Source organism: Musca autumnalis, unplaced genomic scaffold, assembly GCF_047663935.1.
Source record: "Musca autumnalis isolate F117 unplaced genomic scaffold, ASM4766393v1 scaffold_3, whole genome shotgun sequence".
Taxonomy (NCBI): domain Eukaryota; kingdom Metazoa; phylum Arthropoda; class Insecta; order Diptera; family Muscidae; genus Musca; species Musca autumnalis.
In genome coordinates, this window is record NW_027411866.1 from 23,416,030 (window position 1) to 23,434,774 (window position 18,745).

Sequence of the window (18,745 nt, forward strand, 5' to 3'; positions counted from 1 at the left end):
GCATTTGGATTGGGATAGTGATAACATAAATTTATAACTTGTTTTTATTTTTTAGTTATTTTTAGGGGTGGTATGTAAACCAAGACATGTGTTTTTGTAAGCTGTTGGTCAGTTAGGGGTGATGTTTTACAGAAGTCTTTTCATTTTCATAAAGTGACACACTACGAGAATAAAAGGTGACTCACAATTGCACCTTTATTTATTGTCTATTGAGAGCTATCCACTCACTTTAGATGGAGGAAGACATTCAAGAGGGCATAATTAAAACTTTACAAGCCCATGTATTGGTGGGTTATGGTTAAGGACCTTAGGTTCCTTTGTTGTCATAATAGTTTGCAGAAGTGTGTTTATCCTTAGTCCACTTTAAGGCCTGCACTATAATTTGTCATTGTAGTAGCTTTAGAACAATTCTTTGCAGCCTTTGTTATTAAAAAAACGCACACAAAGTTAACTAGTGACCCCCATTTTCTTATCATTTAATGATATGGATTATAATCATAACCATTGTTTTCGAATTATTGATAATTTTGTCTGGTCGATTTTCACATTTTTTCTTTATTTTTATTATAAATCACAAAAGGAAAGGAACAAACGATTAATTATTTATGTGTTGACCGATTAAAAAAGTCTTTGTGGTGTAGCTAAAATAGCTATTGTTTGTTTTTGTTTGTAATTATAATATTCAATCTAAAGCAAAGTGCAGTAGAATCCCGATAATTCGTAATCCAATGTCCCCGGTGATTTTTTATGAATTATCGTTTTAATGGAATGGAAGATGAAGAAAAGGGTTTCGAGGGACCGCGTCAGTTTATTACGAATTATCGAGTTTATTCGATTTATTGGGTTACGAATTAACGTGATTCTAATATTTTAGACTACTAATACAACCCAACTGTTTTACTGTAAAGTTAGTAAAAGTATTTAGGTAAAATGTTTTTGATCAGAAAAAGTGGCGTTGGGAACGTTCGAAAAAAAAAAGATTTTGCGATTGTTTGGATAACACGTTTTTTATATCCTCAGCCTTTAATCTAACACTTTGATATGATGAAAATGTGCCTCATCGAAATAATGGTTAAATCTCCAAGTATGTTTAGACGAAATCCGTTTCAGAAAATTTCGAGTCAATTTAGCAATGTCCGTCCGTATGTCCAGCTGGTTGGCGCGCACGCGCACCAGACATAGATCAGTTTCAAATATGAGCTATATCTGCCCACTTCTTCAGGTCCCTCCCACACAAAATTTCAATATTTTGGGCACAAGTGCACTTAAGGGGCTCTTCTCGGATCGTCATGAAGCAAGTTGTGGGCGCAGCCATTTTTAGCTCGGTACAGTTTTTGTTGCGGGGGCAAATCTATATATCCTGGGATAATTAACCACAAACTCTAAATAACAATGACGGCAGAAACTAAAATTACTGATGAACAAGATAACTCACGTAAATGTATACCCAAGGTCCATCAAGCACAAAGAAGGTCTACATTGGAAAGAATTTTCGGGTATCTCCATCAGAAATGTTCAAACTTTTTTCTCTTTATACCCTCAGCCTTTAGGCTAAAGAGGGTATTTGCACTTTGATACGACCAAAAATGTGCCTCATCCAAATAATGGTTTTAGACCCCAAGTATGTTTGTACGATATCCGTTTCAGACAATTTTGAGTAGATCTAGCAATGTCCGTCCGTCTGTCTGTCTGTCGGTCTGTCTGGCTGGCTGGTGCGCACGATAACTCTCGAACGGATCAATCGATTCGGTTCAAATTTTGGGTATCGAAATATTTTGTCCATATTCTATTTAAGTTCGAAGATGGGCCATATAGGTCCACTCCTTCAGGAACCTTCCCAACAAATCTTCAAAAATTGTCGCAAAACTTGTGCGCACGATAACTCTTGCAGGGAATAACCGATTTGGTCCATACTTTGCACATCGTGTAATTTCTACCAAACTTAGATGAGGTTCCAATATCAATCGGTCCACTCCTTCGGGTACCTCCCACACAAAATTTCGGAAAAGTTCAGTTTAGAACCTGGTCTCGAATCGCTTTGATTTTTGTTTACGCAAGTTGTATTCGCTGTCCTCTATACGACGCTGTGAGTTTCATTAGGGGCAAGTCCATACTTCCTGGGAAAATAGTCTGAAAGTTACAAAAAACCTTATGACACCGTGTGTAGTGGTTGGAGCGCAAGATAACTCTCGAACGGATCTGCCGATTCGGTCCAAAATTTGGCCTTCGTAATATTTTGTCCAAACTTAGTTCAAGTTCAAAGATGGATTATATCGGTCCACTCCTTCCGTTACCTCCCCCACAAAAGTTCGAAAATGTTCGGAAAATTTGTGCGTACGATAACTCTTGAAGGGAGTAACCGATTTGGTCCATACTTTGCACATTATGAAATTTCTACCAGACTTAGATGAGGTTATAATATGGACTCAATCGGTACACTCCTTCGAGTACCTCCCACACAAAATTTCGGAAAAGTTCAGTTTAGGATCTGCTCTCGAATCGCCATGGTTTTTGTTGTAACATCTTGTATTCACTGTCCCCTATACGAATGTACAAGTTTCCTCAGGCGCAAGTCCATACTTCCTGAAAAAATAGCCTGAAAGTTGAAAAACAAACCCTATGACACCATGTTTATGGGTGGCAGCGCAAGATAATTCTCGAACGGGAATGCCATTTCCGGCCAAAATTTGGCCTTCGTAATATTGTTTCCAAACTTAGTTTAAGTTTGTAGATAAGCCATATCGGTCCACTCCTTCAGGTACCTACCCCACAAAAGTTCAAAAATATTCGGAAAAATTGTGCGCACGATAACTCTTGATGGGAGTAACCGATTTGGTCCATACTTTACACATTCTCATAATGTCTACCAAATATAGATCAGGTTCGAATATGGACTATATTTGTCCACTCCACCCCTTACCTCCCACACAAAATTTCTGATAAGTTCACTTTAAGTCCTGCTATTGAATCACTTTGATTTTTGTTGAAGCTGCCTCAATCACGATGGTAAAAGTTGTTTCAGGGGCAAGTCCATACTTCTTGAGAAAACAGCCCGTAGGGTGTAAAAACTCCCTATGGCACCCCATGGTCTATGTCGCTCCATTCCTTTAAGTACATTTTCATCAAAATGTTTGAACTTTAATCCTAATCAACATTTTTGTCGGTTCATACGACCAACATTTTAAAACCCCCTAAATACATAAGTTTGTTTGTGAAAAAATTGTTTTAATTTGCGCAGGCTGAGGGTATATCTCTGTCGGCTCAGCTGACTGATACTTTCTTACTTGTTTTTTTTTTTCTTTTTAGAAATAGCGTATAATTCATTGTGCCTCGGCGCCTGTTGGTGCAGTTTTAAGGCTGTTCGATGGTCTTTAGGAAATTTTAAAAGAGTGTAGTTCTTGTGGTTCTGCTTATGTTGTGTTTCGTGGACAAGTCCATTCATGATTCCTGACATAAATCATAGAGAAGACCTGCCAAAGTGGTCTTCTACATAAAGAAGACGTTTCAAAGGGGTCATCTACACATAGAATATCTGCCAATTTTAAAACACCCTCCAAAGCGGTTTTCTGCACATAGAAGACCTTCCAAAAGGGTCTTCTGCACATAGAAGTCCTCCGAAAGAGGTCTTCTGCACATTGAAGTCCTCCGAAAGGGGTCTTATGACCATAAAAGACATCACAAAGGGGACTTCTACACACATATAAGCTTCCAAACCTTCCACAAAAGACCTCTAAAAGGGATCTTCAACAAATAGAACACCTCCCAAAGAGGTCTTTCACATAAAGAAGGCCTCTCGGTCCTCTATACATAGAAGGACTTCTAAAGCGGTCTTCTGCATATAGAAGACCTTGCAAAGGGATCTTCTTCACATAGAAGTCCTCAGAATACCTCTCAAAGGGATCTTCCACACACAGAAGACCTCCCAAAGACGTCTTCTACATATAGAAATCCTCCCAAAAGGGGTCTTCTACACATAGAAGACCACCCAAAGGGGTCTTCTACACATGGAATATTAACAAATGGTCTTCCACGCACAAAAGACCTCTCAAAGGGATCTTCCACACATAGAACACCTCCTAAAGAGGTCTTCCACATAAAGAAGGCCTCCAGGTCCTCTACACATAGAAGGCCTTCTAAAGCGGTCTTCTGCATATAGAAGACCTTGCAAAGTGATCTTCTTCACATAGAACACCTCAGAAAGGGATCTCCCTACCATTAAAAGGCCTCCCAAAGAGGGCTTCTACACATGGAATATTTCCCAAAAGGCTCTTTTACACACAGAACACCTCTCAAAGGGATCTTCCACACACAGAAGACCTCCCAAAGACGTCTTCTACATATAGAAAACCTCTCAAAAGGGGTCTTCTACACATAGATGACCATCCAAAGGGGTCTTCTACACATGGAATACCTCCCAAATGGTCTTCCACACACAAAAGACCTCTCAAAAGGGTCTTCCACACATAGAACACAACCCAAAGACGTTTTCTTTATATAGAAAATCTCTCAAAGCGGTCTTCTGCATATGGAAGTCCTTGCAAAGGGATCTTCTTCATATGGAATACCTCAGAAAGGGGTCTTCTAACCATAAAATACCTCACAAAGAGGACTTCTACACATGGAATAACTCCCAAAAGCGTCTTCAACACACAGAAGACCTCCCAAAGAAGTCTTTTACATATAGAAGACCTTCCAAAGGGATCTTTTACACAGAGAAGACCACCTAAAGGGGTCTTATAAATAAAGAGGACTTTCCAAAGGGGTCTTCCTATTGATTGGGGATATATACATTTCTGTGTGCCTTTTCATAGTGATTTTGATGATGTATTGGGCCAAATTGAAAATTTTAAAAATGCAATCAAATATACCTATGTACATACATACTTTTGCAGCCTCAGGGAATCTTGTATTTAAAGGTCATATATGTTAAATGGTTGTGTATAAATTACAAGAATTTATATTAAACAAAGGTCATACATGAATTTAGAAAGAAAACAAGATGTGTTGACTTTTCGACGATGTTTTTATTAATGTGTATATTTACTTTAATGTTGTTGTTTTCTTGTACTCAAATCTCTAGACAATGCTACAGAGAAAAACATTAATTTATTTAACAACAAAATTGCCTTATGTTTTCTAGGTTATTGAATTTTTAAACATATTAACCTAACATGCATTTGTTCCTTTCTTTCTTTCAGTTTCATAAACTACAATATTTAAATGAAGAATTAATCTTAAGCACTAACAACAAAACACCAGCGAACCAAGCCGCCAAGCAGCACCTTTTTCCACTACACCAACAGCAAATTATAGGAGTTTCTTACATTCGTTTTAGATACCAAAAGCAACAAAGAAATCTTAATAATTCAATAGATTCCAGACGCCCAAACCACGATTATTATTACAAATTATTCAACAAAAGTTTGTTTAAATGTCACAACATTCGAAGAAGGACAAAGACGCAAGACAACGGAAAAATGTAGACAATTCTCATAAACAAAAAAACAACAGCAACAATAGTTCGTCCTCAACTTCTAACACTTCTTCTCCCACTTCAACGTCCAACTCTACAAAAAAAGAAAAAACACCAACTAACAAACATCAGCAGCAACAACACCCCAAAAAAGTTAACAACGGCAATTTACCTTTAGCAACAACAAATATGAAACAACAAACAAAAAAGGATAACAAACAACTAAAGGAAAAACTTAGAGCCGAACGTGAAGCTTTAGTATTATGGAGACATCCAATACAAACATTGTCATATTGTAGTTTAGAAATAATTGAACTTGTTATGACTTTAGGAAGAAAGTAAGTAGAAAAGAACACATTTTTTATGAATGTCTTGTGGAAACTAAAGAAAAATCTTTTTCTCCAATTGCAGATTAATTCAAAGAAAAATTTGGATTGGTGTATTTGTATTGTTAGCTAGTTTTATAGCTATTTTATATCATATACCTGGACCTCATCAAGTTCTAGTGGAATTTTTAAAACAAAATACCTGGTTTGTGGTATATTGGACTGGTTTGGGCATCCTGTCTTCGGTGGGTTTGGGTACTGGTCTGCACACGTTTCTGCTGTATTTGGGTCCCCACATAGCCAGTGTTACTTTGGCGGCATATGAATGTAATTCATTGAATTTCCCCAAACCACCATATCCGGATGAGTAAGTAGAAAATAAAATATTTTTTATTTGTGTGAATTTAAAAAATTAATATTTCTTTGGGTGCCACCGTGGAGCAATGGTATGCACACCCGCCTTGCCCGCTGAAGGTAGTGGGTTCGATTCCCCGGCCAAGCAACATCAAACAATTTTCAACGGTGGCAAAATACCCCTCAGTAATGTTGGCGACATTTCCTGAGTATTTCAGCCATGTAAAACTTCTCTACAAGTGGTGTATTAAGACACGCCGTTCGGACTCGGCGATAAACAGTAAGGCCCATATCATTGAGCTAATATGAATCGGGGTGCACTCATTGATATGAGAGAAGTCTCCCTTGTCCCATCTGGGATGTTTGTGGAACAATTAAATTATATATTATTTATATAATTTTTCTTTAATGAAGGTTGGGTTATAGATTTAAAGAAGGCTACACATCAAAAGTGGCTTTCAATGGATATAAGACCTCCTAAAGAAGCATTTTACATATAGAAGACATCCTGAAAGGGTTTCTACAGATACAATACCTTCTAATAAATCTTCTACTTATAGAACACATACTAAGGCAGTCTTCTAGAGGTAATAGACCTACTACAGAGGTTTTCTAAAGATAGAGGTCCTTTCTGTGGAAATAGTACCTTCTAAATAAACTTTCTGTAGATACGCCCAGAGAGCGACTCCTACGAATAAAATAGACTTCTACAGATACAAACACCTTATAGTGAAGGTATCTTGAAGGCATATAATATAGGTAAAAGATCTACCACAAGGGTTTTCTAGAGATAGAAGACCTACTAAAGATGTCTTTTGCACATAGAAATCTCCTAAAAGGGACATTCTACAAATACAAGTCCCTCTAAACGAGTCTTCTACAGAAAAAAACATCTCAACGAGACTTCTTAAGAGATCCTGAAGATGGCTTCTTCAGATCAAAGGTTCCTAAAGAGGTTTCTATAGATAGAAGAGTCCCTAAAGAAGACCTTCTAAAAGAGTCCTCTATAGTTGAAATACCATCTAAAGGAGGTTTTTTTTATTGAAATAAGATATCTTAAATGGATCATCTATAGAAGACCACATAAAGAGGTCTTCCACACATAGAATACCTCTCAAAGGGATCTTCTACACATAGAATACCACCCAAAGGGGTCTTCTACACATATCTCTCAAGGTGATCTTCTACACATAGAAGACCTCCCAAATGGACTCTCTAAAGAGTCTTCTATAAATATAAGACAATCTAAAGCAGTCTTTTTCATATAGGAGACATCCCAAAGGGATCTTCTACACATAGAAGACTACCCAAAGGGGTCTCCTACACATAGAAGACCTCCCAATGGTGTCTTCTACACGTAGAATACCTCCTAAGGGCTCTTCTACACAGAAGACCTCTCAAAGGGATCTTCTACACATAGAATACCACCCATAAGGGTCTTCTACACATAGAATACCTCTCAAAGAGATCTTCTACACATAGAAGTCCTCCCAAATGGACCCTCTAAAGAGTCTTCTATAAATAGAAGACAATCTATAGCAGTCTTTTTCATATAGGAGACATCCCAAAGGGATCTTCTACATATAGAAGACTACCCAAAGGGGTCTTCTACACATAGAAGACCTCCCAATGGTGTCTTCTACACGTAGAATACCTCCTAAGGGCTCTTCTACACAGAAGACCTCTCAAAGGGGACTTTTACACATAGAAGACCTCCCAAAGGGAAGACATATTACTGATTTACAAAGTTTAGATCCACTCAGTTACTCAATTCGTGAGTTGTACTCAGCAGTAATTTTGGTGGGTAGTCACAGAGTTTTTGGTCAATATTTCAGGAAATATGGACTTGCCCTCAGAAAAATATATATCATAGCAATCAATCAGGACCACAAGGTAGTCAGTCAAACGTTCGGTAAAATTTTCAAAACAAATTTTAAAAATTTGTGGGGGAATTGCCCGAAATAGTCTATCTTCGGAGCAAATCCTGATATATAAAAGTGTTGGGTAATTATCTCGGAAAGTATAAGTATAAAGAAGACTTTTTAACTGACCTCAATAAGATGAAAGGATTTTTAACCCTCGAATTAAATTAAATCAATTATTTTTTTCTTTCTATTTTTCAGCATTATTTGTCCCGAAGAACCCTATGACAAGCAAGTGCCAAATTTATGGACCATTATGTCCAAGGTACGGTTGGAAGCTTTCCTTTGGGGTGCTGGCACTGCTCTAGGAGAATTACCACCATATTTTATGGCCAAAGCGGCACGTTTGTCAGGCTATGATCCAGATGATGCTGAGGAATTGGCAGAATTTGAGGCCCTTAAAGCCAAGAGGAATCAAAAGGACTTAAGTCTAATGGATCGCGGAAAATTGTTTATGGAACGTGTGGTGGAACGTATTGGTTTCTTTGGCATCTTGGCTTGTGCTAGTGTAAGTATTTGAACTATGAAAAATTAAACACACACAAAAATTAAATATTAATTAAACAATTTTGTTGATTTACAGATACCAAATCCCCTCTTCGATTTGGCTGGAATCACTTGTGGCCATTTCCTGGTACCCTTTTGGACTTTCTTTGGTGCTACTCTGATTGGCAAGGCCATTGTTAAGATGCACATTCAAAAGATCTTTGTTATTATTGCCTTCAATGAAGTTCTTATTGAGCGGGCAGTGGACACCCTATCGGTAATACCTGTAATTGGCAGTAAGTTACAGGAACCGTTTAAGGAATTTTTGAATAACCAAAAACTGCGCCTGCATCGTCAACGTAATGCTGCTCCAGCGGAATCTGGAAATTTGCTATCGAAAATCTTTGAAACTTTTGTCATTGGCATGGTGTGCTATTTCGTCGTTTCGATTATAAATTCCCTGGCTCAAAGCTATCACAAACGCTTGAATAAACACCGAACCGCTAGTAACAGCACCACACCAACCTCACACAATGCCAGCACTCCTACAAGTGGTGTTACCACCAACACCACCAAGAAAACCAAAAAGGCTGCACTAAGAGAATAATTTTACTTTGAAAAATATTTCCCCTTTCCATCTTCTTCTTGTTTTTTGTTATGTTCAATTTCTTATAAGAGAAAAGGATGAAGATGGTTGTGTTTTGCATCATCTCTAATTTTTCTCAAATGTGTTGAATGACACTATTTTCCTTTCCCCCTCTGCTTCTTTTCTTCAAAAACATTTCCTCCTTTAGCGAAATTTATTTCCTATTTTATTTTAATTTATTTATGCGATAAAGATGAAGATCAGCAAGTCTGTGGTCATTGATGATGACCTTTATTTTGGGTGAATGTGTAGTGTATTATGGAGAAATAATTTATAACAATGAAGGCTAGTCTTAATAATAAATAAATTAATTAACTAAAAAGGCAACCAACAACCAATAATTAAAATTATACAAACAACATAATTATAATTTAAATTAATTGATACAAAAAAAGACAAGGTTTACACATGAAAAAAGCAAATAAAAACGAAATAAATGAAATGAAAAAAAAAAACAACAAATAAATCCGAATTAAATAATAATAATAAAAAATAAATTTTAAAAACAAAAAAAAAAAAAAATTTTTAATTTTCTTTTAGTAATAACGTACTTTCAAAATGGTGATATAAAGAATTTAAAAAAAATCAACGTTTAAAAGTCCATTGAAAGGTCTTCCGTAAAAATATAACTTTATCATAAGATGTACTTTTAAAAATAGTGATATAAAGTGTTTAAGAATTTACATTTAAAATACCTTTCTTTGGAAAAGTCTCAACGAAAAAAATCTATGCATCAAAGCCCATTCATTTGTTCTAAACTTTGTACATCGTAATATTTCTTCATAAATTAAAACAAGTTCGAAAATGCATTATATCGGTCAACTACTTCTGGTACTATAATTTTCGTTTGGGTTCTGTTTGAGGGCTGTGCAAATATAATTTTGAAATTGTTACCTCACCTTGTCATAGAACTGATTATTAGCATTTGCGCCACATAATTCGACGCAATATGCCTGAAGTTTAGCATGAAACTAGCTGTGTTTGGTCTTCGTTACAATGGAATTGCAGATCAAATGAGACATCGCCACATAGGCGGCAGCAGTTGGGTCCCTTCTCCACAATGCGAGATTTTATTTTTTCAACACGATCCACTTGGCGTCCAACCCTTTGCCTTTTGACGCTTTTAATTTCTTCATTACGCTGCCTGCTCTTCAGTTCTCAGCGACCAATGGACTAGATCTGGCAAACTATTGATAGTTCGACTATCGTTTTGGTTGCTGTCGTAAAACAAAGGTTACAGTGGCCAGCAAACCATGTTTGCGTAATCTGCGGCGAATTATTTAAAACAAAATGGACTGGAAACTTATTTTTTCAAGTATCCACCTTTGAAGGTTGAAAAGGTTTTGTTTCAAATATCCACGTTCTGAAGGCTGCTGAAAACGTCTTCTTTCGAATATTCACATCTTGAAGGCTGCTGCAAAAGGTCTCCTTTAGAATATTAACATCCTGAAGGCTGCTGAAAAGGTCTCCTTTAGAATATTCACATTCTGAAGGCTACTGAAAAGTTCTTTCGAATATCTACAGTTTTGAGTGCTCCTGAAAAGGTTTTGTTTCAAATATCCACGTTCTTCTATCGAATAAACACATTCCGAAGGCTACTGAAAAGATTTCTTTCGAATATCCACATTCTGTAGGCTACTGAAAAGATTTCATTCGAATATCCACATTCTGAAGGCTGCTGAAAAGGTTTTCGAACATCCACATTCTGAAGGCTGTTGAAAAGGTTTTCTGACGAATATCCGCATGTTGAACGCTGCTGAAAAGGCCGTCTTTCGAATATCCACATTCTGAGGGCTGCTGAAAATATCTTCTTTCAAATATCCACATTCTGGAAGCTGCTATTAAGATCTTTCGTATATTCTCGTTCAGGAGGTTTTTGAAAGGGTCTTCTTTTGGCTATCCACATTCTGAATGATGTTGAAAAGGTCTTCTTTCGAATTCCACGTTCTGGAGGCTGCTGAAAATTTCTTGTTGCGAATATCAACATTCTGAAGGCTGTTGAAAAGATCGTCTTTCCAATATCCACATTCTGACGGCTGCTGGATAGGTCTTCTTTCGATTATTCATATTATGAACGCTGCTGAAAAGGTTTTCTTTCGAAAAGCCACATTTTAAAGGATGTTGAAAAGGTCTTCTATCAAATATCGACATTAAAAAAGGTCTTCTTTCGGCTAAGCCACATTTTGAAGGATGCTGAAAAGATCTTCTTTCGAATATCGACAACTTTTTATACCCACATTTTAAAGGCTGCTGAAAAGGTATTCTTTCCTATCAGCAGCTTTTAAAAAACTTTTTCAAGATCCACATTCTGAAGGTAGTTGAAAAGGTCTTCTTTTGAATGTCCACATTCTGAAGTCTGCTGAAAAGATCTCCTTTCAAATATCCACATTCTGAAAGCTGCTATAAAGATCTTTCGTCTTTTGGCTATCCACATTCTGAAAGCTGTTGAAAAGGTCTTCTTTCGAATTCCACATTCTGAAGGCTGCTGAAAATTTCTTGTTGCGAATATCAACATTCTGAAGGCTGTTGAAAAGATCGTTTTTCCAATACCCACATTCTGACGGTTGCCGAATAGGTCTTCTTTCGAATATCCACATTCTGAAGACTGCTGAAAAGGTCTTCTTTCGAATATCGACATCCTTTCCAGTACAACTCTTTATAACCAAATTTTAAAGGCTGCTGAAAAGATCTTCTTTCGAATATCGACAAATTTTTTTCCCCACATTTTAAAGGCTGCTGAAAAGGTCTTCTTTCCTTTCAGCAGCCTTTAAAAAAAAACTTTTTTCAAAGATCCACATTCTGAAGGCTGTTGAAAAGGTCTTCTTTTGAATATCCACATTCTAGTCTGCTGAAAAGATCTCCTTCAGAATATTTACATCCTGAAGGTCCTGAATAGGACTTCTTTCGAATATCTATATTCTAAAGGCAGTTGAAAAGGTTTTCTTTTGAAAGAAACTCCAAAATAATTTTTTGCTTGTTTGTAAATTTATTTACTTTGGAAGTTTTTATTTGAAATATATATATTTTTTATTTTCAATATATAAGATAGTTTTTGTTACTGTTGTTTTTGTATTTCAATATTTAACTAAAGCCTTTTAAGGACACTTAAAAAAGTTCTGTATAAAGAAAAAAATATATATCTGGAATGAAAGACATAATTTTGATTAGATCGCTAAATGCTTCAATACAAATTGGCTTTTTTTGTGTGGTTGGTTGTTGTTGTTGCAACATCTCTCTCCTTCTCTTTCTCTATTCTCTTGTCTAATGCAAAGGATTATCACCGGCCAAACAGTGCCACTTTTCATGATAATGATCTGGTAGACGTATACAATCCAACCACTGCTGCAGTCTTTCACCTTTACTATTGTGACCAATGACTAGGCTTCCCAAGAAGTCATTACTTTTACCCAAATCTTTGTCCCAAACTGTCAAGACCAGTGATTGTTTGTTCAAATCGTGGGGCCCAGCTTCGAAATGAAACTCTTCATTATATATGGGATTTAGGGTTCTCCACTTGACACTGGTTTTGTATTTTTTGTTGCGATGAGAGTCGGGTTTCATTTGTCTGCAAAAAGAGAAAATAAATTTATTAAGGCATACTTTTAGGCAGATGTGGTTTTTTAGCAGCAGTTTTGAGTTCAGGAAATAATAAAAAAATTATGGGTGTTATTCTGCACGTAAATTCCCCGTGAATTTTCTCACTTCCTCTTTTAACTTGAAACGGCAGAGAAACGAAACTCACGAGGAGTTTACATTCGGAATAAGGCTGTATGTCTTCCTTACATTTTCACAAAAGGATCTGATGAGCCATTATTATCCATCGGTATTAATTCAATACATTGCTTTACATTCACCGTCAAAGACCTTTTCTTGGTATTGTAGCAAAGTGAAATCAACATTTTTCCATGAGGCCATTCCTGAGACATTTCCGCGGCATTGCTGTATTGATCTTCCGGACCCAGGGGCACTGAGATTCTATAGAGATTGGTATTGTGAACCTGGAGAAAAGAAAAATTATCTTTTAATGGCCTCCCAACTACAAAATAATTAATTTTTTCCACTTACCGTTGACAAACATATCTTGGCAGCACCCAAAAAATCATGTCCATATTTATCCTCATCAAATATGGCCACATACAGTAAAGCATTTCCCAGTTCCTCGGGTTCCACTCCCACAAACTGCAAAGTGTCATTAAATTCTGGATTTCTGGTCTTATGGACACATTTAGTTTTTTGCCATCTCAAATATTTAGGCTTTCCCTCTGCCGTCACAATATTTAGCTTGCAATAGGGATCGGTTAAACCTGCTGGATCCATGGGTGGTAAATCTCTGGCCCTTACCACACAGGCGTCCAAGGCATGATCATTTTCCCTATAACATATGGAGACCTCCAACCAACCCAGCAAAGGATCACGGCAATGGGCATTCAATTGCTGATGATGTTGTTGCTGCTGCTGTTGGTGATTAATGGAACCCGAAGTACCCGATGAACTATCACTGATCGACCATGAAGAAGAAACTGAACTCCTACGGTTATTGGTATTATAATTACCACTTTCTCGCCGATGTGAAGAGGAACCATGTGAGGCTGTTGTCACCACTGTAGAGCCGGTAGATATGTTATCATAATCCGTTTGTCCATTGCCTTCGCAACGTGAATTTGAGCGATTGTTGAAAAAGAAAGCATTTGAAAGTCTCCGCTCTCCCCCCGTGCCATCTATGAAACTGCGTATGGACCCAAAGGTGCGCATGCGAAAGCTATCCTCTCTTTGCAGTTTACTGGGACTGATATCACTACTGGCTGAGGGACTAACACTCATATTACTGCTAGAACCAATGGCCAATTTATTCATGGCATTGCTGGCTGCCGCCGCACCATCCACATCATCCACCTTTCCCTTGGCCCCTGCTCCCTCGCCCTCTTCTTCATCCTCCTCAGAGCTGCTTGAATCACATACCCTTATGGTTAACTTTTTCACCCTTACATTTCTGGTGGGGGTGGACTGACAACTGAGCGCCCTACGTTGGGCCATCAAGGCCTCTGTAGCCATAGATGATGCTGTATGTCTGGTGGGAGTAGATGTTGTTGAGCTAGGTACTTCGTACCTTGGAAGACCTTTAAAAAACCAGGCTCCTGACTTCTTCCACATTTCTCTCGTTTCCGAACATATCCGACATAACCAGATTTCTTTGCTTTTCTCTACGGTGTGATAACGTATGCTAATGTCCAAGCTACACTTTGGGCATACGGATTTTTTACAGTCTTCACAGATAATACGTTGAGCTCTCAGTATGCCAAAGGCATCGCCACACAAGCGGCAGCAGTTGGGTCCCTTCTCCACAGCCCGAGATTTGATTTTTTCCACACGATCCACCAGTCGTCCAACCCTTTGCCTTTCGGCACTTTCAATTTCTTCATTACGCTGTATAACCGATATTATGGCTGCCTGCTCTTCGGGTCTTAGCGGTCCATGGACTTGTGCGCTATTCCAACCGGCACGTAATCTGTAAATAAAAGAATAGGGATTTTTTTTTATAATTTTCGTGGCATAAACACACAATTCCAGTTCGTTGAAGACATAAATTTTATCGGATTTGTTGGCCTATAGGTTCGAAAGGAAGTCTAGATAAGTATTCTTTTAAAAATTCACATTTGGAGGCCTTCCGAGGGCTGCTGAAAAGTCTTCTTTCAAAAATCTACGTTCTGTAGGCTTACGAAAAGGCCTTCTTTTGGATATCCGCGTTCTGAAGGCTGTTGAAAAGGTCTTCTTTCGAATATTCACATTCTGAAGGCTATTGGGAAAGACAACTTTCAAAAATCCACATCATGAAAGCAGCTGAAAATGTCTTCTTTCGAATATCCACGTTCTAAAGACTGCTGAAAAGGTATTTCTTCGAATATCCAGGCTACAGAATGGCTGCGAAAAGGTTTTCTTTCTAATATGCTCATTCTGAAGGCTCCTGAAAAGGTCTTCCCTCTAATATGCTCATTCTGAAGGCTCCTGAAAAGTTCTTTTCTTGAATATCCAAACATTCTGAATGTTATTGAAAGGGATTTCATTCGAATATCCTTATTCTGGAAACAGCTGGAAAGGGCTTCTTTCGAATATCCAATTTCTGAAGACTGCTGACAAGGACTTCTTTTGAATATCCACACTCTGAAATGTGCTGAAGAGTTATTCTATGGAATATCCACATGCTGAAGGTCTTCATTCAAATACTACCATACCGAAGGCTGTCTAAAAGGTCATCTTTCGAATACCCACATTTAGAAAACTGCTGAAAATGTAATTTTTCGAATATCGATATTCTGAAGGCCTTCTTACTAATATCGATATTCTGAAGTCCCCTGAAAAGGGTTTTCATTCGAATATCCACATTCTGAAAGCTGCTAAAAAGTCTTTATATCCCAGTTCTGAAGAATGGTAAAAATGTCGTCTTTTAAATACCCAAGCTGCTGAAAAGGTCTTCTTTCGAATGTCGACAATCTGAAGGCTGGTGAAAAGGTCTTCTTTTTAATATCCACATTCTGAAGGCTACTGAAAAGGTCTTCTTTCGAATATCCCCGTTCTGAAGGATGCTGAAAAGGTTTTCTTTCGAATATCCACATTTTGAAGGATGCTGAAAGGGCCTTCTTTCGAATATCGACATTCAAAAGGCTGCTGCTTTCAAACATTCAAATTCAGAAGGCTGCTGAAAAGGTCTTCTTTGAAATGTCCATTTTCTGAAGGCTGCTGAAAAGTCTTCTTTCAAATATCCATTTTCTAAAGGCTGCTGAAAAGGCCTTCCTTCGAATATCGACATTCTGAAGGCTGCTGAAAAGGTTATCTTTCGAAAAACTACATTCTGAAGGCTGGTGAAAAGGATTTATTTCGAATATCCACATTCTGAAAGCTGCTGAAAAAGTCCTCTTTCGATTATCCATAGTCTAAAGGCTGCCGAAAAGGTCTTTTATCGAATAGCCATATTTTGAAGGATGATGAAAATGACCAACTTTCGAATATCGACATTCTGAAGGCTACTGAAAAGGTCTTCTTTCGAATATCCCCGTTCTGAAGGATGCTGAAAAGGTTTTCTTTCGAATATCCACATTTTGAAAGGGCCTTCTTTCGAATACCGACATTCAAAGGCTGCTGCTTTCAAACATTCAAATTCAGAAGGCTGTTGAAAAGGTCTTCTTTGAAATGTCCATTTTCTGAAGGCTGCTGAAAAGTCTTCATTCGAATATCCATTTTCTAAAGGCTGCTAAAAAGGTCTTCTTTCGAATATCGACATTCTGAAGGCTCCTGAAAAGGTTATCTTTCGAAAAACTACATTCTGAAGGTTGGTGAATTGGATTTATTTCGAATATCCACATTCTGAAAGCTGCTGAAAAGGTCTTCTTTCGAATAACCACATTCTGAAGCCTGCTGAAAATTTCTTCTTTCGAATATCCATGTTCTGAAGGCTGCTGGAAATATATTTTTTCGAATATCCACATTCTGAAAGTTACCGAAAAGGTCTTCTTTCGAATATCCAAAGTCTGAACGCTGTTGTAAAGGTCTTGTTTCGAATATCGACATTCTGAATGCTGCTTAAGATACTTTCTTTTGAATATCCACACTTGGAAGACTGAAAAGGCTGGCAAAAGATCTTTCGAATATCCACGTTCTGAAGACTGTTGAAAAGGTATTATTTCGAATACCACCATTCTAAACGCTGCTAAAAATAAAAAGGTTTACTTTCGAATATCCACGTTCTGAAGACTGTTGAGAAGGTACTCTTTCGAATGCCACCATTTCGAACGCTGCTAAAAAGGTTTCCTTTCGAAAATCCACGTTCAGGAAACTTCTGAACGGGCCTTCTTTCGAATATTTAAGCTTCTGAAAAGGTCTCCCTTTAAAAACCACGATACATGGGTTGTTCAAAAATGCTTTCAGTAGAAATCATTACGCACAAGGCGTAGTTTATTTAATAATAATTTGTTTCACAATCATTAAAGTCGTTCATCAAATTCCCCCTCAAAACTTTAAAGAGAAATAACTTTTCGTAATCCAGTCAATAACAAAACTTCACCATACCATAACCCAAATCATTTTGTCGTTTATTAAAATTTAATAAATTTTCCAAGACGACACTCAAATTATTGAAAGTTTTTTTTTGTCTAAACAAATCCCGTATCCTTTTTAGGCAAAACGTTTTCTCTTTATTAAATAAAAACAGAAAATTTTCTTCAGAATTAATACACAGCCCATTAAATGGCAATTATCCCTTACCCAAGAACAATAAAGACTACGACAACAACGAATCACATTGAAAATATGGCCCAAAAATAACATTTTACTAAAAAATTAATTCAGTTTGGTCCTTTACAAGGGACTAACCAACCAACCATCTAACAACAATTGTACCCTAAGGTAAGACAATTCAAAATGTGGGTGTAAAAAAGACGAAGAAGAAGTAGCCCAAGGATGGTTATATTAAAAGAGAGAGAGAGAGAAGCTGATGATAATATTTTTCTACTTGAATTTATGTTAGCTTTGGGTAAAATCATGTCAAAGCGTAAACAATTTAACGTTCGGTGGCTAAAATGGGAAGAAAACAAAACAAGGAAAGGTATTTAGGATTAAAGTTGAAAAAGTCCAAATATTTTTTTTGTAATTCCAAACTGCTATCAATAATAAAAATATTATGTTTATTTACAGACCCACATGGAGAGGACAGGTAAGTCTTTTATGTTACGGTTACACTAGAGTTTTTGCTGGGTTAACCCACTTCATGAGGATTTATTTGACGTTTGCGCTATGGAATTGACATTTGAAACCCAAACCCACTGGATTAATCCGGTATAGTGTAACCGGGGTATAATCTAAAGAATTCTACCGCAGACGGATTGATTTCATCAAAGGTCACATCTATGTAGAAATTGCATGGACACAAGAAACGTACTTTCGAGAATGGTGATAACTCTTAAGAGGAACTTAAAATTCTAAACATAAAATTAGCCTATAGGTAACTTGCGAAATCCATGAGATTTGCATAGATCAACTGCAATTAGATCCAGGAAAGCAAGCAGAAGGTTAATGGTATCTATGTCTGATAAAAAGGTGAGAGTATCTATCTCGTATCGGTGTCTTCTTGTGTGCAAAAAGGGACACCTGCAAATTAGACCTTCTGTATCTCCACATAATATACAGTAGTTGACGTCATAATTCCATTCCATCATGAAGCTAGATATCTAACCCTACGGCGATCCGTAATAAGTCACACAGTGATCTTCATGCTTAGCTTATTGAGTGAGGGAAAAATAGTTCTACGTTTGGGAAATCATGCATCCAGGTTTCATAACCCATCTGTGGTGCGTCTTCTCAAGGTGGATCTCACGAAGGTTGCCATTGTTGTAGACCGTCGGTGGCCTAAGAGATTCATCAATTGATAAATCGATCGACTTAGAGTCACCCCGAGATAGTTCATCTGCTAATTCATTTCTATTATATTGGTATGTCTTGGAACCCAGCAAAGTTTAACGATATTTCGTATACGAGCCTTTCTGCAATC

The 18,745-nt window shown here is 37.3% G+C and overlaps 2 protein-coding genes across 4 annotated transcripts in view; one reads left to right on the forward strand and one right to left on the reverse strand.

Annotated features, from left to right (window-relative positions):
• The first annotated feature begins 6 nt into the window (after nucleotides 1-6).
• Nucleotides 7-9,729, forward strand: Tango5 (Transport and Golgi organization 5). The gene is made up of 4 exons (XM_073978840.1): nucleotides 7-5,811; nucleotides 5,885-6,166; nucleotides 8,277-8,583; nucleotides 8,659-9,729. The coding sequence occupies exons 1-4, from the start codon at nucleotides 5,432-5,434 to the stop codon at nucleotides 9,166-9,168; spliced, it is 1,479 nt and encodes a 492-aa protein (XP_073834941.1). The 5' UTR covers nucleotides 7-5,431; the 3' UTR covers nucleotides 9,169-9,729.
• A 2,444-nt stretch (nucleotides 9,730-12,173) lies between these two features.
• Rph (Rabphilin) overlaps nucleotides 12,174-18,745 on the reverse strand; it is a 51,333-nt gene continuing 44,761 nt past the window's right edge. For all 3 annotated transcript variants that reach the window (XM_073974262.1, XM_073974264.1, XM_073974263.1), the window contains 3 exons: nucleotides 13,273-14,713; nucleotides 12,991-13,205; nucleotides 12,174-12,772 (listed from right to left, as the gene is read on the reverse strand). In XM_073974262.1, the coding sequence (XP_073830363.1) occupies nucleotides 12,469-12,772; nucleotides 12,991-13,205; nucleotides 13,273-14,713 (1,960 nt within the window). In that variant the 3' untranslated portion in view covers nucleotides 12,174-12,468. The remainder of the gene's footprint in view (nucleotides 12,773-12,990; nucleotides 13,206-13,272; nucleotides 14,714-18,745) is intronic.

Coding starts and splice junctions, on each gene's coding strand:
- Tango5 (XM_073978840.1), top strand. CDS start 5,432: ATGTCACAACATTCGAAGAAGGACAAAGACGCAAGACAACGGAAAAAT. Junction 5,812..5,884: donor GTTATGACTTTAGGAAGAAA/GTAAGTAGAAAA, acceptor CTCCAATTGCAG/ATTAATTCAAAGAAAAATTT. Junction 8,584..8,658: donor GCATCTTGGCTTGTGCTAGT/GTAAGTATTTGA, acceptor GTTGATTTACAG/ATACCAAATCCCCTCTTCGA.